This window comes from Pongo abelii, chromosome 12, assembly GCF_028885655.2.
Source record: "Pongo abelii isolate AG06213 chromosome 12, NHGRI_mPonAbe1-v2.0_pri, whole genome shotgun sequence".
Classification (NCBI taxonomy): Eukaryota; Metazoa; Chordata; class Mammalia; order Primates; family Hominidae; genus Pongo; species Pongo abelii.
The window spans coordinates 88991542-89018145 of NC_071997.2; the positions used below are offsets into that span (position 1 = coordinate 88991542).

Here is a 26604-nt window from a genome sequence, read left to right on the forward strand (position 1 = left end):
GGCTTAAAAGCCTTTATATTCGGCCGGGTGCAGTGCCTCACGCCTGTAATCCCAACACTTTGGGAGGCCGAGGCAGGCGGATCACAAGGTCAAGAGATCGAGACCATCATGGCCAACATGGTGAAACCCTGTCTCTACTAAAAATACAAAAATTAGCTGGGTGTGGTGGCACATGCCTGTAGTCCCAGCTACTTGGGAGGCTGAGGCAGGAGAATCGCCTGAACCCAGGAGGTAGAGATTGCAGTGAGCCGAGATCACGCTACTACACTCCAGCCTGGCGACAGAGTGAGACTCCTTCTGAAAAGCCTTTATATTCATTATTCATCTAAACCTGACACTGTGTCAGTTAGGAGTTATCCCATTTTACAGAAGAGAAAAGAGAGTCTGTGGGATGTTAAATAACTTAGGTAAGACCTGTTCACCCAGGAAGTGGTCAGACTAGAAATTGTACCCAGGCCTATCTGGCTGCTCAGCATCTGCTCTTTCCACTCTACCAGAATATTCATTATTTAACACAAGCTTCTCTCCTTTTTTGCCACATAGATGATCTATTACAGACTGTACAGAGCACATCTGGATTAGCTGTTATTCTTTTTATTAAGACTATGTTTCACCCATCTGAAAAGGTTCCTCATTTGGTAAGTGCACCTCATTTTTAGAATTGTACTTTATTGAGAGTTAGAGTATGTTTAAAAAATATTTTTGGCTTGGTACAGTGGCTCACATTTATAATCCCAACACTTTGGGAGGCCAGGGCTGGAGGGTCACTTGAGGCCGGGAATTTGAGATTAGCCTGGGGAGTTTAGCTAGACCTTGTCTCTACAAAAAATAAAAAAACTAGCTGGGTATGGTGGTGCACAGCTGTAGTTCCAGCTCTTTGAGAGGTTGAGGTGGGAGGATCGCTTGAGCCTAGGAGTTTAAGGCTGCAGTGAGATAAGATTGCACCAGTCTGGGCAACAGAGTGAGACCTTGTCTCTTAAAAAAAAAAAAAAAATATTAAAAATAATTTTAAAGAAGTGAATTAAAAGAATTTTTTTTTTGCATTGTCTGGTTCCTTCTGATGACCTTTTTCTCTTATAATAAGAGACAATTCCAAAAATTCAGATAAAGCAACAATAACAAAAAGACAATAACAATCACCTGTAAGTCCATCTCACACAAAGATAATCACTATAAACATTTTTGATGTACATTCTTTTGGTTTCTTTCTAGTGCTGTTTGTTCAGTGTCATCTCTCATTAGTATCTTAAAAGATATTTTTAATGTTAAAATTATGCATATTAATGTATAGATATATACACAGTAATAACTTTTCTGATAAATGTGTTCTTTATTAAGAATAACCCAAATCATGTGCTTTAGACAGGAAGCATGCTAGATAGAGTCAGTTGTTCAGTAAATTTGCTTCTTATAGAAAGTATAATTTGATAATTTAGGCCACAATCCTTGTATTTTTTACTAGTAGATTTCTTTTTTTGCTTGCTATATTGTATGGAAACTTATTTTATCTTTTTACCTGACCTTAGAAAAATATATGTGCAGTATTTTATGAGATCACACAAAGTAATTATCTTTGGATAAGTTGAAGATGTTTATTTCTCAAATCACCTCTGAAAGCATTTGTTTAAAAAAAAAATACATACCAGAAAAAAAGCAGTTGTTAAGCTTATCCACCTGCAGGTGGCGATGTGTTGTGCTCTGCCAGTACATTCCAACCAGCAAAATCATTCTCGTACTTGACGTAATTTTTTTCCTTTAATACTAATACAATAATCATGACATTTGTGGGTATTTTATCTTTGGATTTAGTCATTTTTCCTGGGATTTTTCAGGGGAAAGAGATGTTTGGGTTTGTATTTTGAAATACCTCTGAAAAGTTTTAAAAGCTTTATGTGTATTAGTTCTGCTATATTTTTCCAGATTAGCAGTGTGCTGCTTCGTTCAGTGGACTGCACCAGCATCCCCGAGTGGTTTATGAGCAGCTGCAGGAGCCTCTGTTGTGGTGACGTCTCTGAGTCAGCTGTCTTATTCCTCTGTCAGGGGACACTTGCCATGTTGGACTGGCAGAATGGGAGCATGGGTCGGAGTGGGGAGGCCCTGCTCGTGGATACTGCACATGTTTTGTTCACATTGAGTTCACAGTGAGTTCTGATGCTATCGTCTCATATTTTGTTTCACTTGTAAGACATTTAAAAGATGCAGTCCAAAAGCTGGAGTGGCTTGTGCCTCTAATCTCAGCTACCCTCCCAGTAGGCTGAGGCAAGAGGATCACATGAGGCCGGGAGTTCAAAACCAGCCTTGGTGACATAGTGAGACCATGTCTGTACAAAACTTTTAAAACTTAGCTGGGTGTGGTGGCATGCGCCTGTAGTCTCAGCTACTTGGGAGGCTGAGGTGGGAAGATTGCTTGAGCCCAGGAGGCCGAGGATGCAGTGAGGTATGATTGTGCCACTGCACTCAAGCCTGGGCGACAGAGTGAGATCCTGTCTCAAAAAAATAAGTAAATAAAATTATTGCTGCTGGTTAGCCTGTAAAGAACAATTCTAAAATTAATTTTTAACATTTTCAATGTTATCATTTTTAAAAACTGTAAACATTTTTATATGTATAGTATTTTAGAATTTATAAAGAACTTCAACATAGGTAATCTAATGTGATCCTCAAATGGCTACTATATAGGATAAGAAATCTAATTTGTTGAATGGGCAAAGGGAGGCTTAGAAAAGTAAATGCTTACCTAAGACCATATTGCTAATAAGAACCTGAAACAGCAATATTAGAAGATCTTCTGACTTCATGGGGCTGTATTTTGTATTTTTGTGGTGTTTTTGCCATAATGGCTGAAAGTGATCATGTATATGAAATGTTGAAACATATATACAGCTTGATAATAATGAACATATGAATAAAGGAGGAAAACTAAAATAATTTTTTATGTATTGGAGCTATAATTAATATATTATGCAATTCATAAATTTAAAGTGTACAATTCAGTTTATTAGTTTATTCACAGAGTTGTACAACCACCAGCATTTCTAAAATTAATTTTTAATATTCTCTGTGCTGTTTTTTCTTTAAAAATTTTTTCCTGAAATTTGTTTTTACCCTCATTTTTTAAAACTATAAAAGTTTCTACATGTGTAGTGCTTTAGAATTTACGAAGAACTTTAACATAGGTAATCTAAAGTGATCCTCAGAAGTCTGATAAACCATCAACGTTTCTGAAATGAAGTTTTAACATCTTAAAAGTTAATTCAAACAACTTTAGAATATTTTTATCACAAAGAAGCCCCATTCCCCCAACCATCTCCAACACTTGGCTTTCCTTATGTTTTAAATTACATGTGTAGGCCGGGCATGGTGGCTCACACCTGTAATCCCAGGCGTGCAGATCTCAGGCAGGTGGATCACTTGAGGTCAGGAGTTCAAAACCAGCCTGGTCAAGATGGTGAAACCCTGTCTCTACTAAAAATACAAAAAATTAGCCAGGCGTGGTGGCATGCGCCTGTAATCCCAGCTACTGAGGAGGCTGAGGCAGGAGAGTCGCTTGAACCTGGGAGGCAGGGGTTGCAGTGAGCTGAGATGGTGCCACTGCACTCCAGCCTGGGTGACAGCAAGACCCCGTCTCAAATAAATAAATAAATAAATAAATAAATAACTTGTGTAATCACAGTCAAGATAGTGAATATTTCCATCATCCCCCAAATTTCCCTGTGTCCCTTCCTGGACTATTATTATTTTTGAGACAAAGTCTCACTCTGTCACCCAGGCTGGAGGGTAGTGGTGTGAGCACAGCTCACTGCAGTCTCACTCCTGAGCTCAAGCAATCCTCCCACCTCAGCCTCCCAAGTAGCTGGGACTGCAGGTGTGTGTCGCCACACCCACCTAATTTTTAAAATTTTTTATAGAGATGGAGTTTCACTATATTGCCTAGGCTGGTCTTGAACGCCTTTCTGGATTATTTTTTACAAGGTAAAAAGATTCATATACAAATTTGAGATCTGTTTTGGCTTTACTTGTAGTTTTTTGTTCTTGTAAATTTAATAATTGAAATTTGTGCTCATTCTTTGTATTTAATATTTTTAAAGTCTAAATTGTTATAAAATGAAATTTCTTTTACTAATCAGTTTACAATAATGGCTTATGGCTCGTTTTTCTTCAGGATTAAAGAGCCAACGCTGGAAATGTTTCTGTCTAGAATCTTGGCTTCCTGGACTAATTCAGCCATACAAGTCCTTGAATCAAGTTCTCCGAGCCTAACAGACAGCCTGAATGGGAATTCAAGTATAGTTGGGAGACTTTTGGAATATGTCTATACCCATTGGGAACATCCATTGGATGCTCTGAGACACCAAACCAAAATCATGTTCAAAAACCTTCTCCAAATGCACCGGCTCACTGTGGAAGGTGCAGATTTGGTCCCTGATCCTTTCTTTGTGGAATTGACTGAGAGTCTTCTACGATTGGAATGGCATATTAAAGGAAAGTACACGTGCCTTGGTTGTTTGGTAGAGTGCATAGGAGTTGAACATATTTTGGCTATAGATAAAACTATTCCATCTCAAATCTTAGAGGTGATGGGGGACCAGTCATTGGTACCTTATGCAAGTGACCTCTTGGAAACCATGTTTAGAAATCATAAGAGTCATTTGAAATCCCAGACTGCTGAGAGTTCTTGGATTGACCAGTGGCATGAGACTTGGGTTTCTCCTCTCCTTTTTATATTGTGTGAAGGAAACTTGGATCAAAAATCTTACGTGATTGATTATTACTTGCCAAAATTATTAAGTTACAGCCCTGAAAGCTTACAGTACATGGTAAAGATTCTTCAGGCTTCTATTGATGCTAAAACTGGTAAGAAAAATACATTTTTGTTTTAGTAGTTTCTAATTATGATGCTTAAATGTAGGTAGCTATGCAGATACTAATCATATTCAAATATAAATATCACTTCTATAAATAGTAAAGGAAGAGATTAATGATAGATGTTTCAGTTTGAAACAAATGTTCCTATATATAGCTGAATGGAGTTTTTTGGCTGAAGTCATTTCTACAAGCTAAAGAATAATTCCACTTAAAATGATAAGCTTTCCTTTATTACAAGGTTTTAATTCATTTTTTCAAGTTCTGAATTTATTTTGGTGTATCACTGGAATAAAAGTTTGTGTGTCTTATATAATGTGCTTATTCAAGTGATTGAGACAATAATTAAAAATTGTGTTAGGCAAGGTTAAAGACTGGTAACTTGGCAGTAGCAAGTTTTTTTCTCTGGGGAAGTGACAAAATTCAGAGGCATGATCTCAAGAAATAGCCATCTATAGTTATTTAGAATAGGGATAAACATGCCATTGAAACTCACAAACCCTACAGGAATCACTGCATTCAAGCATAATTCAGGATGTGTAAAGTGATGATCATGACACATCATATAAATCTTAAAATTATTACATTCTGTTTAACAAAGCAAGAATGTAGTATCGTACATCATAATTTTAAGAAATATTTTCAACTAAAATTGTTAAAAACTTTCAGTACTTCAAGGAGTAACCATGAGGTAGCAGGAAAATTTGATTCCTGTATGCAAAAATAAGCCATTATTTGTAATTTTTGACAACAATTGTTCTTGAGTTTTTGAAAAGCCATCTGAAATTCAGGATTCAAGAATCTGTTCTGAAGTAAGGTTGTCTTTATTTTTATATCAAGCTGCCCTGTCTTCTTGGTAATGGCTGACATCCTAGCCTCTGAAACCAGCAGCCTCTTTGTGTTCCTTTTTTAATCTTTACTAGTGAGAAACAGCCACTCTAAAATATGCAGAGAGGTTCAGTGTTTACTTTTAGAGAAATAATAGTCTGTAGCCACTGATGTGGTTATTTCTCCACCTGATTTTTTTTCCTGATGTGCTTCCTGATTCCCTTTCTAGGTGTTAGGGAAAAAGCAAAAATGTTAGCAGGTAAATAATGATTTGTTTATGTTAACAATAAGAGAATTATGCTTACTTGAAATGATTGACAAAAGGACGAATCATTTTAAATGATGATTATTTTAGAATAAGAACTTTAATTTGTGTTAGAAATGAGTTTAAAATGTGATTTTTATTTATTGAAATAAAATGTTTATTGGAAACATGAAAATTAGCAGCTGATAATTATAGTAGTCATTGCATAATACAGTAATGGTCTTTGTTATTGTGCTTTCAGGACAAGAGCAATCTTTCCCATCTTTAGGGTCTTGTAATAGCAGGGGGGCTCTGGGAGCTTTGATGGCATGTCTGCGAATAGCTAGAGCTCATGGACATCTTCAGTCTGCAGCTGATACCTGGGAGAACCTCGTGTCTGATGCAAGAATAAAGCAAGGCTTAATTCATCAGCATTGCCAAGTAAGTAAAGAAAATTACCTGGATTTGTACATGCAGTAGATCCCTTTCATGTAGCAGTTCAATATAGAGGCCCCTACATTGTATCCTGCACTGTTTTAGGGAGTTCATAAAGAGAATGAGTAGAAACCCTAGTCTCCCAACTAAACTTTCAGTAGGCCCTTTCTTCAAGCTACTGAAAGTTTAGTTGAGGATGTAAGAAAACTTACATAAAACAACTGGAAACTCTTAGAACTGACAGTACAGATACAAGCATGCCATCATGTACCCTTAAATACATAAGGACTCGCTTGGAAGGCTCAGAAGAGACTTATCAGAGCAGGTGGTGCTTGATTAGGAAAGTGATAGATATGATTAGAAAAGAGGAAGCCTTGGAGCAGCATACAAAATGGAGGGACCGAAATGAGCAAGGTCTGGAGGATGATTAAGAACATTGCTTATCAGGGGTGGAGTGTTTTGGACATTTTTTGGAAAGGTCTAATGCTAGGCTAAAGACTTCGTTGGTTCCCAGGCACCAGCTGGTTTTACTAAGCTAAACCAAAGCCACTCTTTTTTCAGCAAGGAGTTACATTAGTGGAAGCATGAGTTTCCAGAGTGGGAGCAGAAAGAAACCAGGAAACCAGTTAGAAGTGCCTGGCAGTAATTTAAGAGTGAGATGATGGGGTAAAAGGGGTCACTGGAAAAAAAGAGAAAAAGGAATAAAGCTGAGCATTACCATGGAATAAAAATCTTTAAGATTGTTGCATTTTATAAATCCGCAATTTACATGTTTAATAAAAGAACTGTATAGGAAATAACCCTAGGATCTTTGAGATTAAGAAACCTTTCTGAGGTACCTATTGGTGAACTGAAGTTTACTTTTTTCCTTTTGTAGCCTATGTAAGTAAACAATTCAAGTGATTTAGGCTTTGCTTATTTCTTGGAAAATTAACATTTTATTGCTTGATGTTTTTTAGGTAAGGATAGATACATTAGGCTTGCTTTGTGAAAGTAATCGGAGCACAGAAATTGTTTCCATGGAAGAAATGCAGTGGATTCAGTTCTTTATTACATACAATCTTAACAGCCAGTCTCCAGGAGTGAGGCAACAGATCTGTTCTCTTCTTAAAAAGGTAGAATTTCCCATCAGAAGGCATAGGGAAGTGGTGAACTTTGTTTGGGAAATCGTTTTTAAAAAGAGCCCAGATACTGGGAGCATGTGGGAATGTCATGGAACTGGGCTACTCATCTGTTCATGATGGCCGTTCTGTGACCTGTTCTCTGATTCCATAAAGCTTACATTTGGGATTAAAATCCAGAGTGAAAAGCACACACCCTTCCCCCCACCATTTTTTTTTTTTTCAGGAGTTCAGGATCAGCCTGGGCAACACAGTGAAACCCCATCTCTACTAAAATACAAAAAAATTAGCCGGTCGTGGCAGTGTGCGCCTGTAGTCCTAGCTACTTGGGAGGCTGAAGCAGGAGAATTGCTTGAACCTAGGAGCGGAGGTTGCAGTGAGCCGAGATTGTACCACCGCACTCCAGCCTGAGCAACAGAGTGAGACTTGGTCTCCAAAAAAAATAGTCTTGCTCTGTCACCCAGGCCGGAGTGCAGTGGTGTGATCATAGCTCACTGTACCCTCAGCCTCCCAGGCTCAAGCGATTCTTCCTCCCCAGCCTCTCGAGTAGCTGGGATGACAGGGGCACAGCACCATGCCTGGCTAATATTTAATTTTTTTTTAGAGATAGTGTCTTGCTCTGTTGCCAAGGCTGTTCTTAAACTCCTGGGCTCTAGTGGTCCTCCCACCTCAGCCTCCCAAAGTGTTGTGGTTACAGGCATGAGCCAGCACACATGGCCAAAAGGCCTTTCATTTTGGTGTAGTAAATCAACCTTGGGCTCTTTTTTGTAAAGAAACAATCTAATGCTGGAGTTAAGGTAGTTTTAAGAAAACTTGGTAACAGCATTTTTATAGTTTTAAGCACCTCACAAAATGATCATTATCAAATAATCCAACTTGAATTAAGTGTACAACACATTTATGGGGTGAAGAATTGGTAAAGTAGGGAAATGACTAAATCACCTTCAGGTTTGTGCCAACTTAAAGGAAATAGAACTGTGGTTTAATGACAGTATTCTGCTTTGCAATAATACTTTGTTTTTGGTATAAAAATTATTTTCTGTCAAAAAGAAACATTATAAAATATTAAGAGATTAAAAATCAGTACTCTCCTTGCCTGAAGTTTTATTCTAAAGAATTTGCCTCTTAGGCTGACATTTAAATTTAATGTGTGGCTCACTTCTTCATTTCCTTTGTCTCAAAAGTTGTTTTGTAGGATACTGGAAAGTTCTCAGGTACTTTATAAATTGGAGCAGAGTAAATCCAAACGTGAACCAGAGAATGAGTTAACCAAACAGCACCCTTCTGTTTCTTTACAGCAGTATAAGGTAGGTGATATATTTCTAAACATAGAGTTTTTTTTTTAAATTAAAAAGTATTATGAATAAGCATTAAAGGGAAATAAATGGAAGTCTCTTGGTAAATTGTGTTTCTGTGTTTTTTTCCTTCAAGCTGAGTATTACCTATTTCTGGTGCTTTGGTACTCTACTTGATGTAGCCTGGGTTATGGAACCAGTGCTGTACTGGAGGACTGTTACAGAATGAGTTAGTGGGCTAACCTCAATCACTTTCAGCTTATGTGGGCCAGATTAATTTAGTACTTTAACAGAAGGGTAATTGACAGTACTGAACTCTGTCCCTCTCCAGGGCAGAAGACTGCTGTTGCTGGGCCTGTTTTCTCTTTAGATTGACATGACTACAGAGGCTTGATATTAATGACACTTGGCCCATGGTCCAGCTGTGGAGGGAGCTTGAAGAGTAGGGCTGGATTTTAGGGCATTGTGTTAATGAAATGTATGGAAACCTGGGTACAGCAGCTCCAGTCTGGGCCAGGGCTTAGCTTGACAATCTTGAATTTCTTTTCAGCAGAACAGATTGAGCTTTTCACTGTTCTTCCCCCAAATCTAGCCTTTGAGAAGCAGACCCTTTTTTATCTCCTCAGGCCCAGATAGAAGACAGAGCTTACCTATTTATTTTAAGAAAGAGGTAGATTAATAGATTAATGATACATTTGAACTATGACATGCTCACTACTTACTCTAAACATTATTATGGATGTCCTTGGTTTTCAATTTTGTATTTAAAAGATAAAAAGCCATCAAACAAATAATATTTCTGTACAAAGGGTAAAATTAGCTTCGACCTTTTAAAATCTCAATTATGAAGATTGGGAAGTCACAACCTGAGCTTTAAAGACATAGGTTTACTCCTGATTCTGCCACTTATTAGTTGGCTGACTTGAGTCTCATCAACTATAAGCAGAATTAGTAACCTTTCTCAAAAGATTGATTTGAGGATTAAATGAAAAAGCTCTTTGTAGACTATATATCTCTCCACTTGATCTTAGCTAAAAGGCCGAGAAGTGATGAAAACTATATATCTCTCTACAAAGCCTTGCTGGGAGTCATTAAAAGTGACTAGTGGTAGCTCATGCCTATAATCTCAGCACTTTGGGAGGTTGAGGCAGGAGGATCACTTGAGTCCAGGACTTCAAGACTAGCCTGGGCAACACAGCAAGACCCCATCTCTATTTAAAAAAAAACCAACCCTGAGATGGGCGTGGTGGTGTGCACCTGTGTTCCCAGATACTCTGGAGGCTTAGGCTTGAAGGTTGCTGAAGTCTAGGAGGTCAGGGCTGTGGTGAGCCTTAATTGTACCACTGCACTCCATCCTGGGCAACAGAGCAGCGAGACCCTGTTTCAAAAAAATTAATAAATAAAAATTTTAAAAGTGACTAGAATATATATTGAAGCCCCCAGTGTGTGTGTGGGATAGTTAAAAAAATTTTTTTAAATTAATTAATTCTTTGTAGATGTGAGTTCTTGCTGTGTTACCCAGGCTGGTTTCAAAATCCTGGCCTTAAATAATTCCCCCACCTCCACATCCCAAAGTGGTGGGATTACAGGCATGACATACTACCTATTCTAAACATTATTATGGATCATTGTGGATATTATGCCCAGCCTAGTTATTTTGTAGTTTCTCTTAGATCATTGGTAGATTTAACAATGCATATCTCGTTTGCTTTCTTTTTGTAAGGGGTAAAATGACATTTGTGAAAACTCAGGTACTTGGAAACACAAAAGCTGTTTTTTGGATTGAGATTCTGAATTTTCATGTATGCATGGTTTCTTGGTCTGTGTTATAGGTATGCATGTTTTGAAAATTAGTCCTTTGAGTCTTAATCTGAGTCAGTCTTATGGTTGTAGTGCTTTTTCCCTACTGGTACACCTGTGGCTTTTAGAGGTTGTGACCTTGACACTATATTGTCATAATCGTCACACCATCATAAGAGTGGGTGCCATGCACAGTGTGTGGTAGGCTCACAATCAGTAGACTAAGTGCTGGGGGAGAAGAGGAGGCTATTAGTTGAAAAAGATGTCTTCTAGGCTAGTGGAGATTATTTTATACCTAAATAACTGATATTAGTAACTAGAGTACTTTTAAATTTATAAAATGTTAGATGTCCATGTTCTCATTTAACCTTTAATACAAAGGCTGTGAGATAACATTCTTATCCCCACTTAACAAGTGAGAAAGCTGAAGCTCAGTGAAGTTCAATAACCTGTGTAAGATTCCTCAGCTAGTAAGTGGTAGAGTCAGAACTCCAATCCAGACCTGCTCTTGACTCCAAAATCTCGTACTTTCTCCCCCTGCACCCGTAGTAGTAGCTTAATGAAGGCTTGGAGATAAGAAAGCACAGGGAGAACTCAGGGAATGGTGAATTCACTGATGTGAATGACATAAAATACCTTGGGGAATGGAGGACTTGAGTAATGGGAAGTGAATCCAAAGAAGCAAGTTGAAAATGGATAGCTTTCAGTGATAGGCCAAGGGATTTGGAAGCTTCACTGGGAACCATTAAAAGTGATTAGAGCATATACTGAGCATTACTATGTATGTAGGATAGTGTGCTCAGCACTAGGGATCCAGCCATAGAAATGTGGTCCCTGCCTATATTGTGGCTGCAGTCTGATTGCAGGAAAGAAGAACTATATTTAACCATGTAAATGACAATACGGTTTGAATGATACTTCTTAGTGGATGATCTTGTTTTTTTTCAGAAGGAGTTTCGGTCTTTCACCCAAGCCAGACTGCAGTGGAGTGATCTTGGCTCATTGCAACCTCTGCCTCCTGGGTTCAAGCAATTCTCCTGCCTCAGTCTCCCGAGTAGCTGGGACTACAGGCCTCTGCCACCACACCTGGCTAATTTTTGTATTTTTAGTAGAGACGGGATTTCATGTTGGACAGGCTGGTCTCGAACTCCTGACCTCAGGTGATCCGCCCGCCTTGGCCTCCCAAAGTGCTGGGATTACAGGCATGAGCCACCACGCCTGGCCCTTGTTGTGTTTTAATGTGAATCCTGTTTTACTTATAATTAAAAGTAGCTTAACTAGGATATTTTTCAGTAATGGCCCTATTTCTTCGAAACCTAATAGAATTAATAACCTAATAAACTCTTAGGGCTTGTGGGACCTAAAGGATAAATCCCCAAGGTTGCATGTCCTTCACCTGAGAAATGAATGCAGGGATGTTTGGTAGAGTCAGTTAAGACTAGGGCTGTTGAACCCAGCGAGACTCTGTCTTAAAAAAAAAAAAAAAGTGTACATATCTGTCTGGTCTACAGTAGAAATTGTACTTCTTGTTGACTCTGCAAATACAGGGTTTATTAAAGTCATGATATAGCTTATGGTCAAGGGTGCTAACCTGAATTATTAAGCAAAGTGAACAACCAGTATCATTTTTTGAAATTTTTTATTTTTAAATTGAAAACAAAAACACCCACTCTTAAAGGGTGTTTAATACTCTGAATATAACCTATTGTGACGTAATTATACTTACTGTAATTTTTTTTTTTTTTTTAAGAATTTCATGTCATCCATTTGTAACAGTCTTTTTGAAGCATTGTTTCCTGGATCTTCCTACTCGACTAGATTTTCAGCTTTAACCATTTTAGGTTCAATAGCTGAAGTTTTTCATGTCCCAGAAGGTAAGTGTTTAATAATGTTAGGGGAAATAATTTTTGTTTTCTTTCAAAACATACTTATTCTACATTTTGCTTTATTTGAAGTTTCAGTTTTGTTGCCTTTCTTTGAGGTTTTATTCTTACCATATAATTCTTGCTTGTACATAATGAAATTTGCTAGTAAAGGACAGAAGAGAAAGAAACTATCTCCCTTTTCATTGATCATTATTTGCCAACCCCAAAGTATAATTTTCATGGATTATGCTTATTATGGAAAGAGTTCCAGCTATTACCTCCTTAATTTGTTTGTTGCCGTTTTAAGATAGTATCCAATCTGTTCTTTAAGTTTTAAAATTTGAAATAATAATAGCTTCTATTATATTTAATATTTCTCAGTGAGTCTCTGTGGTTAAAATGTGGTTTCCTTTACGTGCTGTCTGTTTCATATGCCTCAATCTGGTTTTGGAAAGACAATATGAGGATGTAATTTCCAAGTATTCTGATTTAATGATACCCTTTGTTTTTCCTTCTGTGTGGTTCTCAAGAGGGTGAAATTTCAGTTCCCTCTTTGAATCTTTTTTTGTTTGTTTTTTCCTTTTTGACAAGAAATGATTCTTTTTTTTTTTTTTCTTTTGAAACAGAGTCTAGCTCTGTTGCCCAGGCTGGAGTGTGGTGGCGTGATCTCGGCTCACTGCAACCTCCGCCTCCTGGGTTCAAGCAATTTTCCTGCCTCAGCCTCCGGAGTAGCTGGGACTTCAGGCTCATGCCACCACGCCTGGCTAATTTTTTGTATTTTTAGTAGAGATGGGGTTTCACCATGTTAAGTCAGGATGGTCTCAATCTCCTGACCTCGGGATCTGCCCGCCTCGGCCTCCTAAAGTGCTGAGATTACAGGCTTGAGCCACCGTGCCTTGCCGAAATGATTCTTTTTTCCCTGTATATGTGTGTATATGTGTTAGAATGTGGGATTTCTTGCTTGTGCTCAGTCTTCATTGACTGTGGTCAAACAGGAAAATATCCTGCTCAGCTGCTCCTTCACAGGGAATGGCCAAAGCACAAGGGAGCTTTACACTATCATTGGATTCTTTTTTATTTTAAATTATTGGGCAAAGTGTAATTTTTTGACAGGAGAACAGTTAGCTAATGTAAAAGAGGCTTGCTTCATTTGGGGAAAATCAGTTTTTAAAAGTTTTTATTCTGAAAAAATTTAAATCAACAGCAAAGTTTCAAGACTGGTTCAATGAATAGCTATGTATGCTCTACCTAGATTCATCTTTTTTTTTTTTTTGAGACTGAGTCTTGCTCTGTTGCCCAGGCTGGAGTGCAGTGGCGTGATCACTGCGACCTCTGCCTCCCGGGTTCAAGCAGTTCTCCTGTGTCAGCCTCCTGAGTAGCTGGGATTACAGGCATGTGCCACCACGCCCAGGTTAATTTTTGTATTTTTAGTAGAGACAGGGTTTCACCATGTTGGTCAGGCTGGTCTCGAACTCCTGACCTCAGGTTATCCACCCTCCTTAGTCTCCCAAAGTGCTGGGATTGTGGCGTGAGCCACCGCACTCGGCCAATTCCTCAGTTATTAATATTTTGCAGTATTTGCTATATCTGTGTCTTTTATTAATTCTATAACCATAACACAATGATCAAATTCAGGAAATTGAATGTTGATACAATGCTTTAATTGAATACGCAATCCATATTTAAATTTTGCCAATTGTCCCAACAAATGGCCTTTTATATTATAGAACAAAAAGCTTCCTACAATCTGGGAAGCAATTCTAGATCACGCATTGCGTTTTGTTGTTATGCCTCTTTTTAGCTTCCTTTAATCTGGAAAGTTTCTAATTTTATGATATTAACATTTTGGAAGAATATGTCTCAGGGTTTGTCTCATTGTTTCCTGATGATTTGATTCATGCTGTACATTTTTGCAGGAATGTTGCATAGGTGATAATGGTGTTCTTCACAGGGCATCCTATTAGAGTATTGATGATACTGGCTTGTTCCAGTTTTTATAATAAGAAATATGATCACCTTATTCAAGTGGGGATGGCAGGCTGAAAAATGGTCTCCAAAACACATCCACATCAAATCCTTAGAAGCTGTGAATGCAAACCTTACATGGAAGAAGGGTCCTTGCAGATATTCTTAAGTTTAGGATCTTGAGGTGAGATAATTCTAGATTATCCTGATGGACCAAAAATGTCATCACAAGTATCCTTACAAGACAGGTAGAGAGAGATTTGACAAAAGAAAGAGGAGGCAGTGCGACAGCATAGGTAGAGATTGGCGTGATCTGGCTACAGGCCATGGAATGCCTGCAGCTGCTAGAAGCTGGAAGAGGCAAGGAACAGATTTTAGAGCCTCTGGAGTGCATGGCCCTACTGACACCTTGATTTTGAACTTCTGGCTTCCAGAACTATGAGAGAATAGATTTCTGTGGTTTTAAGCACCAAGTATGTGGTAATTTGTTACAATATTCAGTGAATGCAGGAGTCTCCCATCAGTTCATAGAATTTCAATAGTACTTCAATTTAATTTAGAAAATAAGTTTTTACCTTAGAGTGATTGATTACTTCAACCATATAACAAAAAGTTTCCTGCACATTTAATGTAATTGTAGTTGCATCTAAGTGTGTGGGAAATAAAACTAGGCTGAAGCGTACCTATAATTTTTCAGTCAAGAGAGTAATTTAATACATTTAAATGTACTTTAAAAATGAAAACCCTGAGTCATCTTTCTAATGAATGAGTTGCATGTAATTGGGCAGTGACTTATGCCATCATAATTATGTTAGACAACTGGGAGGTAATGCAAATGGAGCAAGCCATACAGCAGGCATTACTTTTGAAGGAGGCTTAAGAACCTTGACTGTGAAGTACAGGATGGGAGATGTAAATTCATCCTTCATTATCATCTCAAGAACTTCAGTGGTAGGACTGATTTGAGATTAGTCAAATGGTTTCTGCCTTTCCTAGACCAAGAAGAATAAGTTGCATGCATCTTTCTTATGTGGAATCAAATGCCACAATATTGATGGTAAAAAAATTCTACAATTAGATTAAAAGGATTTGTTCAGCAAATATTAATTTAGTGCTTATTATATGTCAAGCAGCCGAGGATATTCACAGTCTCAAACAAGGTGCTTCTTCCTTTGGAGCTTATGTTTCAGTGAAGGGAGACAGTAATGAACAAGTAATACATAGAATTTGTATATATTAGTACATCATGTAGATACAAGATTATGTATATTATGTGTGTACAAGATGTAGATAAGTTCTATGAAAAATATTTCAAGAAGATAAGGGGGATGTATAGAAGACCTAGGAGGCAGGAGAGTGTTAGTGGCTTCATACAGTGGTGTCATAAAGGGCTTCACATTTGAAAAAAGCTCTTAAACAACTGATGGATAAAAGAATAAATCATGAAGGAAGTTAGAAAATATTTTGAGATGAATGAAAGGAAAAATACAACATACGAAAACTTATGCATTGCAGCAAAAGCAGTGCTTATAGGGAAAGTTATAGCTGTAAATGTCTACATTAAAAGATCTTGAATTAATAACCAAGTTAACTTTCCACCTCAAGCAACTAGAAGAGAAGAACAAACTCAAAAGGAAACAAAAAGATTAGAACAGAGATAAATGGAATAGAGAACAGAAAAACAACACAAATAATCTACGAAACCAGAAGTTGTGTTTTTTAAAGATTAACAAATAGACAAAGTTTGCTAAACTGACTAAGATAAAAGAAAGACAGTATAAACAACTAAAATCAGAAATGAAAGTAGGAACATTTCTATTAAGTTTGCAGAAATAAAAATGATTATAAGACAATACAGTGAACAATTGTAACACCAACAAGTTAGATAACCTACATGAAATGGACAAGTTTCTAGAAACACGACAATTACTGACTTGAGAAGAAATAGAAAATGTGAGCAGACCCATAAGAGATTGAATCAGTATTCAAAAGGCTCACAGAAGAAGAGAAAGTTCAGGGCAAGTGACTTCTCTGGTGAAATCTACAAAGCATTTAAAGGAGGATTACACCAGTCCTTCTCAAACTCTTTCAAAAAATTGGAGAGAAGGGAACACCTCCTACCTCATTTTATAAGGCCATCATTACCCTGATACTAAAACCAAAGACACTTAGAAGAAAACCGGCCGGGTGTGGTGGCTCATGCCTGTAATCCCACCACTTTGGGAGGCCGAGTCAGGTGGATCACCTGAGGTCAGGAGTTTAAGACCAAACTGGCCAACATGGTGAAACCCTGTCGCTACTAAAAATACAAAAAATTAGCTTGGCGTGGTGGCAGGTACCTGTAATCCCAGCTACTCAGGAGGCTGAGGCAGGAGAATCGCCTGAACCCAGGAGGCTGAGGTTTCAATGAGCTGAGATTGCGCCATTGCACTCCAGCCTGGGCGACAAGAGCAAGACTTCATCAAAGAAAAGAGAAGAAAACAGAGGAGAAGAGAAGGAAAAGAAGAAAGAAAAGGAAAGAAAAAACCAAAGACCAGTATCCCTTATGGATATAGAGGCAAAAACCCTCAATAGAATACTAGCAAACCAAATCCAACAGCATATTAAAAGTGTTATATTCCGTGAGTAAGTGGAGTTTATCCCAGGAATGTAAGGGTGGGTCAATTTAAGAATAATAGTCAATGTGATACATCACATTAAAATGAAAGTGGAAATACCATGTGATCGTCTCAATTTATGCAGAAGAAACATTTGACAAAACTCAGTACCCTTTTATGATTAAAAAAATGAGCACAGTAAAACTAGAAATAGGAAGGACAAGATGATGAAGGACATTTGTAACACAACCACAGGTAACATCACACTCAGTGGTGAGAAACTGAAAGCTTTTGTCCTAAGATCAGGAAGAAGACACAGATGCCCACTGTCACCACTGCTGTTCACCATTGTACTGAAAGTTCTAGCCAGAGCAGTTATACAAGAAAAAAAATAAAAAGCAGTCAGATTGGAAAACAAGAAGCAAATCTGAGCAGAGTTGTTAAGGAAGTAACAAAAACCTCAGGTGTTGGCTCTAGGAATTTCATAGGGTTGATCTAACTTGTAAATTAAGATTAAATGAGAAGTTTGTATCCCAATTTATATTCCTCAAATTAACTAAGCATAAGAATGTTTTCAGTTTTCATTAGGAGTTCACTTGTGAAATGTTTTTAAATGTTCTTCACATTTTGCCATGAAACCTGTTTTTCCACAGTTCTTGAGTCTTCATCCTAGAGTTAAGTGGAGTCAGTGATTACCATCATTCTTTGGGATAATTTTTCTTTTCTTCCCTTGGTTGGCTGAAATTCCTTTTTCTCTAAGAGTTTCTGGAGATAAGTAGTTCTTAATTTCTTGCATATTATTAAATGTTTCTATTGTTCTTACACTTGAATAAGAGTTTGATAGGCAAAGTTCTTCACACCTTCTTTCCCTGAGGATTTTGTAAGCATTGCTCCATTATCTTTTAGTACTACATGTTGTTATAGGGACGAGTGAAGCCAGTCTAATTTTTTCCATTTTGTAGATGAATTGAGCTTTTCCCTGAAGGGCCAAAAGATTCCTTCTTTATCTTTGACTCCCAGTAAGTCTGTCAGGATATGTCATCATACTGATCATTCTATGTCAGTTCACTCTAAGATATGGTAGGAGTTTGCTTTTTTTTTTTTTTTTTTTTGAGACCAGGTTTCACTCTGTTGCGCAGGCTGGAGTGCACTGACGTGATCTCAGCTCACTGCAACCGCCATTTCCTGGCCTCGAGCGATTCTGCTGCCTCAGGCTCCCAAGTAGCTGGGATTGCAGTCATGTGCCACTATGCCTGCCTAATTTTTGTATTTTTAGTAGAGATGGGGTTTTACTATGTTGGCCAGGCTGGTCTCAAACTCTTGACCTCAGGTGATCCACCCACCTCAGCCTCCCAAAGTGCTGGGATTACAGGCGTGAGCCGCTGAGCCTGGCCAGAACTTTGTATTCTAGGTCAAGAAGTTTTATTAAGATTTTTAAAAAGATGTGTTTCTAAATTTACTTGTGTTTATTTTTAACAATAACTTAGAAATCTTTTATATAGTATCTTTCGAAAGATAATGGAATGGTTTAAAAATCTTTTTTTATTTGGAGAACTGTGGTACTTATTTTGTCATTTTAAGAAATAAATTAATGGAAAAGTTACTGTTTTAGCTATCATGGGTAAAGTATGAAGTGTGGTTTTTTGGTACTTATTTTCTATAAATGTGGTCAAATAACTTCGGAAGATTGATTTCTTTTTGTTCACTTTTAAATCTTTTTGTTTTTAAAATATTTTTAGGCAGAATTTATACAGTATATCAGCTGAGTCATGATATTGATGTTGGTCGTTTCCAAACACTAATGGAATGTTTTACCAGCACTTTTGAAGACGTGAAAATTTTAGCATTTGATCTTCTGATGAAGTTATCAAAAACAGCTGTACATTTTCAGGTATCAGGACTTTTCTAGTATAAATGTGGTATATGCATGGAAACTTTCTATCAGCAGATAAAGCAATCTGAGGATTATTCATGTGCTTTGCATCTGCCTTCTCATGTTTTTGGACTGTTTCTTTCAGTTATCATTAATACCTCTCTACTATTTTGGGGTTAGTGGGAAAGGAGGAAATATCAAAAAGTAAATAAGGCACAAATCAGTGAGCTTTGCTGTTTTTATTGCTTTGATAAAAAGGGAGGTGTAGGAGGTGGTAGGTTTTATTGTTTACAAGATTATTGGTAGATTTTAGTTAATTGTGGTTTCCCCTGTTCCCTTGGACATGTAATATTCGATCAGAACACATCGCTTACAGTAACTTGCATTTTTTGAGATAATCTCCCTTTTTCATACACTTGAGAAACTGAGTGTAAATGAGGTAGAGAGGATGTTTCTGGTTTTTGAACCAGCAATAGCTAAACTGAGACTGAAACTTACCAAGTACTTGAGGTTAACAACAGTTCCTAGGTGCTCTACCTCATCCCCAGCCCGTCCATTCTTCCTGACACATTGCTCTTCCCACTTTGGGGTAGGAATTAAAGGTGGGGTTGGAAGTGAACACATTGCATGGGGATGAGTCTGCAGGGGACTTCCAGACCCAGGCTCTTAGCTCTGCCCTTGAGGCTTCTCCTAGGGCTGTTGGGTCACCAGCAGAGTACTGGTTCTGGAGCTTAGCTATGGCTTTCTATTAGAGCTCTATAAAGGCCAAGGGTGCGTGCTGCAGCTGAGCCATGGTCTAGGCTGTGGTTGTTCAGCTGTGTTTAGGGCATGGTGGCTTGTAGATGCAGTGGATTTTGTAGGATCACATGCCGGAGAGGATAGTGTCTGTTTCTGTGGCTTCTAGATGGTTATGTAGAACATCTATCTATCTATATCTCTCAGAACATCTATCTTTTTTGACTTGGGTCCATATTGGAAGTTGCTGTACAGCATCTACTGATGCCTATGATTTTTCAGGTGCCCTTGTGAGCAGAAAGTTCCTTGGTGCTCAGGCTGCTAACTTTTGTTACCATACAAAGTTTTTAAAGAGGAGATTTTCTCTTCCTCTGTCTGCCACTCCTCACCTTATCATTCATCACATGTCACCTCATATTGTGTCAATAGCGATGCCCCATTCTTGGCAAATATTTTGAGAGTATCTGGATGGAGAAGGCATATTATGGCATAAATGTGAAAGATCTGGCCCTTACATCACTAAGGGGCTTAGGGGACCTCTGCATCTCTAAATTTGATAAACCCGTGCTTGGTATATTGACACTAGCCATAGAATTCAAGAAATTTAGTACCAAATGTGGTTTGCTATAGGATTTTGATTATACTCTCTGGCTTGCAGATTAGTAAAATAGTTAAAGGAATAGGCATTCAAGATTTAAAAATATTAATTATATATTTGTATTAGGGTTTTCTAGAGGGACAGAACTAATAGCATAGATGTATATATAAAGGAGAGTTTATTAAGGAGTATTGACTCACATGATCACAAGGTGAGGTCCCATAATAGCCCTCTGCAAGCTGAGGAGCAAGGAAGCCAAAGCTGAAGAACTTGGGAGAGTCTGATGTTCCAGGGCAGGAAGCATCCAGCATGGGAGAAGTAGGCCAGAAGACTAAACCAGTCTAATCTTTCCATGTTCTTCTTCCTGCTTTTATTCTTGCTGTACTGGCATCTGATTAGATTGTGTTTACCCAGATGGAGGATGGATCTGCCTTTCCCAGTCCACTGATTCAAATATTAATCTCCTTTGGCAACACCCTCACAGACACACACAGGAACAATACTTTGCATCCTTCAATCCAATCAAGTTGACACTCAGTATTAACCATCACAGTATTATATTTCCAAAGTCTTTCTTTGGGTGTCCCTTGTATAATATATAATTAATTTTGAATACAGTTAAGTTTACAGCAGTTTTTAAATGCTAACCTGATCTCTCTAAGGACGTGTACATATGTATTGTTGACGGCATATTTTTTCTCATAAATAGCTTGACTACCCTACTCACCTAGGTTACTCTCCTTCTTTGGAGCCGCATATCCTAGGTCTTTTGTCATATTATACTTCGATTGACCTAAGATGATGGAACAAAGACATTTTAGACTTCAAAGGCTATTTATTATCTTTCTTACTAATGATTAATAAAACAGTTCCGGGACTTAACTCTCAATTAAAAAATGGCTTAGGTGCTTAATTGGTTCTATTACTTATTTAAACTTGAACTTTGGCCACTACTTTTAAGTTTTTTATTTAGGTCATAGAAAATAAACATATCAAATGGTAAAGAATTTAAATTGAAATAAACAGATATTTAAATCAGCACATTTGATATCTACTGTTGTGAAATTATAAAACATCATCAAATATTTGTAGACCTATAATCAACTTCAAAATTGAGTGTATAATTATTTTTTCCTAACACAAGATAGGGAATAATCCTAGTAGAATCAGAATATTATTGAGCAGCCAAACCCTGACTTCCAGACTGGTGAACACACAGCTTGCCAGTTGTTGAAGTTGGGGCTAGGACTTATGTCTTCTGTTGTCAGCCCAGTGCCTTTCCGTGACTATAACAGCAAACTGTCCTTTGTTCTGTCTTCTTTAGGACAGGCGATGTGAGTGGATGTTTCTGTGAGATATAGGTGTGGGAGCTCTGATGCATAATTTCTGAGGCTGAATTGATCACTTTGTTTTCCACACACACAAAGTTTCACCAGGTACAGCCTCCCAGGGGATTTGCAGTTTTCTCCAGTGAACTACCTGTATAGGAAGGAGGAAGGGAGAAGGGCAGCCATGTGATGCCCAGGTGAAACATAAGCCCTGAGAGACTATGAACTGCCCTGTCTAGAAATAGTAAAGATAGTCTGGCTGTAGTCATAGCAAAATTCTACAGGACAAAGTACACTTTTGCTGAAGAAAGAAGCAGTTTTAAAAAATGGTTTTATCAGTGTTGAATTTCCCAATTGAAATTATTTCCAGCTGATTAATAATCATTAATTACTGTAATAAAAAACTCACGTATATTCAGGGAGAAAGGAAACTAATGTTTATATTGAGTTACAGTTATATGCCAGGCTGTGTTTTTTTTTTGTTTGTTTTGTTTTTTTTTTCTTATAGAGACAGGGTCTCACTCTATTGCCTAGGCTGGAGCACAGTGGTGCAATCGTTGCTCACTGTAACCATGAACTCCTGAGCTCAAGTGATCCTCCCCTCTTAGCCTCTTGAATGGCTGGGACTACAGGTGTGCACCATTACACCCAGCTAATTTTTAATGTTTTTCGTAGAGTTTTTGTAGAGGAAGTTTTTTGTTTCACCGTGTTGCCCAGGCTGGTCTCAAGACTCCTAACCTCAAGTGATCCTCCCACCTTGGCCTTCCAAAGTGATGGGGTTACAGATATGAGCCACTGCACCCAGCCTGTGTTTTTTTTTTTGTTTTGTTTTGTTTTTTTGAGATGGGGTCTCACTATGTTGTCTTGGCTGATCTTGAGCTCCTGGCCTCAAGTAATCCTCCTCCATCAGCCTCTTGAGTAGCTGGGACTCTAGGCTCGAGCCCACTGTACCCAGCTCCAGGCTGTGTTTTAAAATAATTTACTATTTTTTTAAATTAAAGAGATCTTTAATTTGACAGTTACTGAGTCTGCGCTTTATTCTAGGATTCGGAGAAACTGCAAGGCTTATTTCAGGCAGCATTGGAGCTCAGCACAAGCACCAAACCATACGACTGTGTGACAGCTTCCTACCTGCTGAACTTCTTAATCTGGCAGGATGCTCTACCGTCATCCTTGTCTGTCTACTTAACTCAGCAAGTTGCATGTGATAATGGAGATAAGCCTGCTGCTGTGGTGGAAAGGAACACATTAATGGGTTTGTATTGATGTTTGCTCTTATCAAAACCAATAGCTTAGTCTCAGTATTCATTTGGTTAGAATATCTAATGGTTAAACATACACTTTGTGGTTTTTTATTTAAAAGTTTATCAGCATATAAGAGCACCATGGGTTCTTATTATGCAAATGAACATTTTACTCAGCTATAATACTTTTTTCTAAACAGGATTTATGTTGAATAAGTACATATACAAATATTTATTAATAAAGCTCTTTTTAAATGGGAATGACCTCTTTCTCCACCAAAAGTCTGCTTTTTTCCCTACATAAATTATACTGTGACTAGAGACAGACCATCTTTATTGTTTCTATATAGGCAGAGTTCCTTTTTCTGTCAGGGTTTATGTTTTAATTAACTGTCATACCCCTGCCTTTTACTCTTCCCAAATAGCCAGTTCCAAAACCTAGGGTCTGAGATTATTCAGATCTAGTGATTTTCAACAAATATTTATTGGGGATTCATGTTCGTAATTTTATGCTAGTCAGTCTTCATTTTGGAATTGTACTAGAAATAAGGACAGATAAGGATTTTTTTTAATAGGAAAAGGGAGATCAGATATAGAAAGAGAGTTAAAAATTATTATTTCCAAGATGGTAGAAACAGCCATGAAAAAGAGAACTAGTAATGGGAGAAAAAGAGGAGGCCATGGGTAGTTCTGGTGGGAATATGGCCAGAGATCTGGAGTTAGAGAGGTGACAGTACCTCATGGAGGATGATACTTGCCTACTTGAATTGCTTCATAGCTGGATTTAAAAGGAGACCCTATTGAGACAGTGGGAAGAGGACTGCAATTGAGGTGAATAGGGAGTGCATGCTTCACATAAAGGCTTTCAATTCAAGACATTTTAGGACTTTATGAGATATTTCAAACATACAAAGAATGTTTAAATATAGAAGGCTTAAAAATATATATATATACATGTAATGTATATAAATAATATGTAAAAAGTTCACAAGTTTTATTCACAAGCTAGGTGATCACACTTACCTTAAGTCATACAATAACACTCATATCTTTGAAGCCTTTCCTTTATCCTGGCTGTATTTTATATTAATTTTTATCTTCTTTTTTTAATAATATTGCCTCTGGTGTATATATTATTATATATTATTCAGTTTTATATGATACTGAATTTTCTTAGTAGTACTTACTGTATATATTGTACAGATTTACCACAATTTATGAATCCATTCTCGTGTCGATGGACTTTTTTTCCTAAATAAATAATACCAGTGTAAACATTCTTATGTAGATCTTTTACATATAGGTTGAGCATCCCTCATCCAACACCTGAAATGGTCCGAAATCCAATGTTTTTTGAGTACCAACATGACACTCAAAGGAAATGCACATTGGAGCATTTTGGATTTTGGATTTTCACATTTGGGGTGTTCAAAGTATGATGCAGATATTCCAAAATCTGAAAAAATATAAAATCTGAAACTCTTATGGTCCCGAGCATTTCAGATAAGGGGTATTCAGCCTGTATATTAATATCTTCTAATGCACATGTCTAAGAGTTTATGGTAAACAAATGGAATAACCTGGTCACAAAGTATGTGCATCTTGAACTTTATGAGATGATGCTAAATAGGCTTTTAAATTACACTCTCACCAACAAATTCCGAGACTTGTATTGCATCACATCATCACCATAATTTGCTATTGTCAGATTTTAAAAATTTGTATAATATAAAATGATATCTCATTGTGGTTTCATCTTACATTTTTCTGATTACTAATATAATTATTTTTTCCCATGTTTACAAGCCATTTACTTTTCCCCTTCGATGCAATGCCTGTCGATGTCCTTTGTCCAGTTTTTCTGTAGGGTTGTTTGTCTTTTTCTTATTGATTTTTGGGAGTTCTTTTATATGTTCTGAATAATAATTTACTGTTTTTACCAAATCTAATATTTAGAATATAACCTTCTCCTTCCAAGACGTTGAGGGGAGATGTCTGTTATACTGGTATAACTGGACATGTACATGCAAGAGAATGAAATTAGATTCACTACCTTATGCCATATACAAAAGCTAGCTCAAAATAAATAAAAGACCTAAATATAATAGCTAAAACTATAAAACTCTTAGAAGAAAACATAGATGTCAGTCATTGTGATCTTGGGTTAACCAATGGTTAGTTATGACTTCCAAAGTACAAGCCACAAAAGGAAACAAAAGATAAATTGGACTTCATCAAAATTTAAAACTATTGTATGTGAAAGGATGCCATTAAGAAATTGAAAAAGCCTGAAAAATGGGATATTTGCAAATCCTATGTCTGATAAGGGACTTTAGTATATATAAAGAACTTGTACAACTCACTAATAAAAGGACATAACCACATTTTAAAAATGGACAAAGAATCTGAATAGATATTTTTCCAAAGAAGATATACACATGAACAATAAGCACATGAAAAAGTGCTCAACATCAAAAGCCTTTACAGAAATGCAAATCAAAATCACAGTGAGGAAGTACTTCACATCCCATAGGATGACTATAATTTAAAAAATAGATGATAACAAGTGTTGATGAGGATGTGGAAAAAGTGGAACCCGCATAGACTGTTGGTGGGATTGTAAAATGCTGTATCTGCTTTGGAAAATAGTCTGGCAGTTCCTCAAAAGGCTAAACATAGAGTTACCGTGTGACCCTGCAGTTCCACTCTTAGGCATTGTCTTAGCTCGAGCTGCTATAACAAAATGCCATAGACTAAGTGGCTTAAACACAGACCTTTATTCTCATAATTTTAGAGTCAGAGAATTCCAATATCAAATTTCCAGTTCCTGATAAGGGGCCTCTTTTTGACTCTCAGATGGCCATGTTGCTGTGTGCTCACATGGCAGGAAGAGAGAGCAAGCTCTGGTCTTTGTTCTTATAAGGACACTAATCCCATTATGAGGGTCCTAACCTCATGACTTAATCTAAACCTAATTACCTTCCAAGGTCTCCATCTTCGATTGTCACATTAGGGATTAGGGCTTCAACATACCAGTATTGGGGTGGGGGAGGGAGCACAAACATGTAGTCCATAACAAGGATATACCTAAGAGAAATGAAAACATACATCTAAACAAAAACTTGTACAAGAATGTTTATAGCAACATTATTCATAATAGCCAAAAAGTGGAAACAGTCTACGTCTGTCAGCAGATGAATGGATAAATAAAATGTGGTATATCCATGTGGTATGGCTATACAGTGAACTATTATTCATCTATAGGAAGGAATGAAGTATTGATACATGCTGCAGCATGGATGAACTTTGCAAACATTACGCTAAGTGAAAAGCCAGTTTCAAAAGATCGCATATTGGATGATTCCATTTATATGATACGTCCAGGCAACTAGTTTATTTTCTGTCTATAGATTTGCCTACTCTGGATGTATCATAAATGGAATCATACAATATGTGATCCTCTAGGGCTGGAGAAGGGTAGAGGTGCAAGGAGAGCAGTGACTGCTAACGGGTAAGTTTTCTTTTTTTTTTTTGGTTTGGTGGCAGGAGGGCAGTGAAAATGTTCTAAAATTAATTATGGTGATGGTTGTACATATGTGACTAATAAAAACTATTGTATACTTCAAAAGTATGAATTTTGTGGCATATGAATTACATCTCAGAAAAGCTGTTCTTTTTTTTCTTTTTTAATTTGAAAGCCATCTGCTGTCCAATTAGCACATGCCACATCAGCCTGGGGTTTGATACCCTAGTGAGAGGATGTTTAGGAGGAAGGACTAAGAGTGAATGCTGTAATGGATACAGGCAGTTTAG

At 37.4% G+C, this 26604-nt stretch overlaps 1 protein-coding gene across 7 annotated transcripts in view; it reads left to right on the top strand.

Annotated features, from left to right (window-relative positions):
- THADA (THADA armadillo repeat containing) overlaps positions 1-26604 on the top strand; it is a 361316-nt gene that overhangs the window by 16956 nt on the left and 317756 nt on the right. For all 7 annotated transcript variants that reach the window (XM_024242323.3, XM_024242322.3, XM_063713447.1 and 4 more), the window contains 9 exons: positions 544-638; positions 1921-2141; positions 4163-4854; positions 6198-6376; positions 7330-7485; positions 8676-8798; positions 12337-12460; positions 18753-18904; positions 22592-22802. In XM_024242323.3, coding sequence (XP_024098091.2) covers positions 544-638; positions 1921-2141; positions 4163-4854; positions 6198-6376; positions 7330-7485; positions 8676-8798; positions 12337-12460; positions 18753-18904; positions 22592-22802 — 1953 coding nt within the window. The remainder of the gene's footprint in view (positions 1-543; positions 639-1920; positions 2142-4162; positions 4855-6197; positions 6377-7329; positions 7486-8675; positions 8799-12336; positions 12461-18752; positions 18905-22591; positions 22803-26604) is intronic.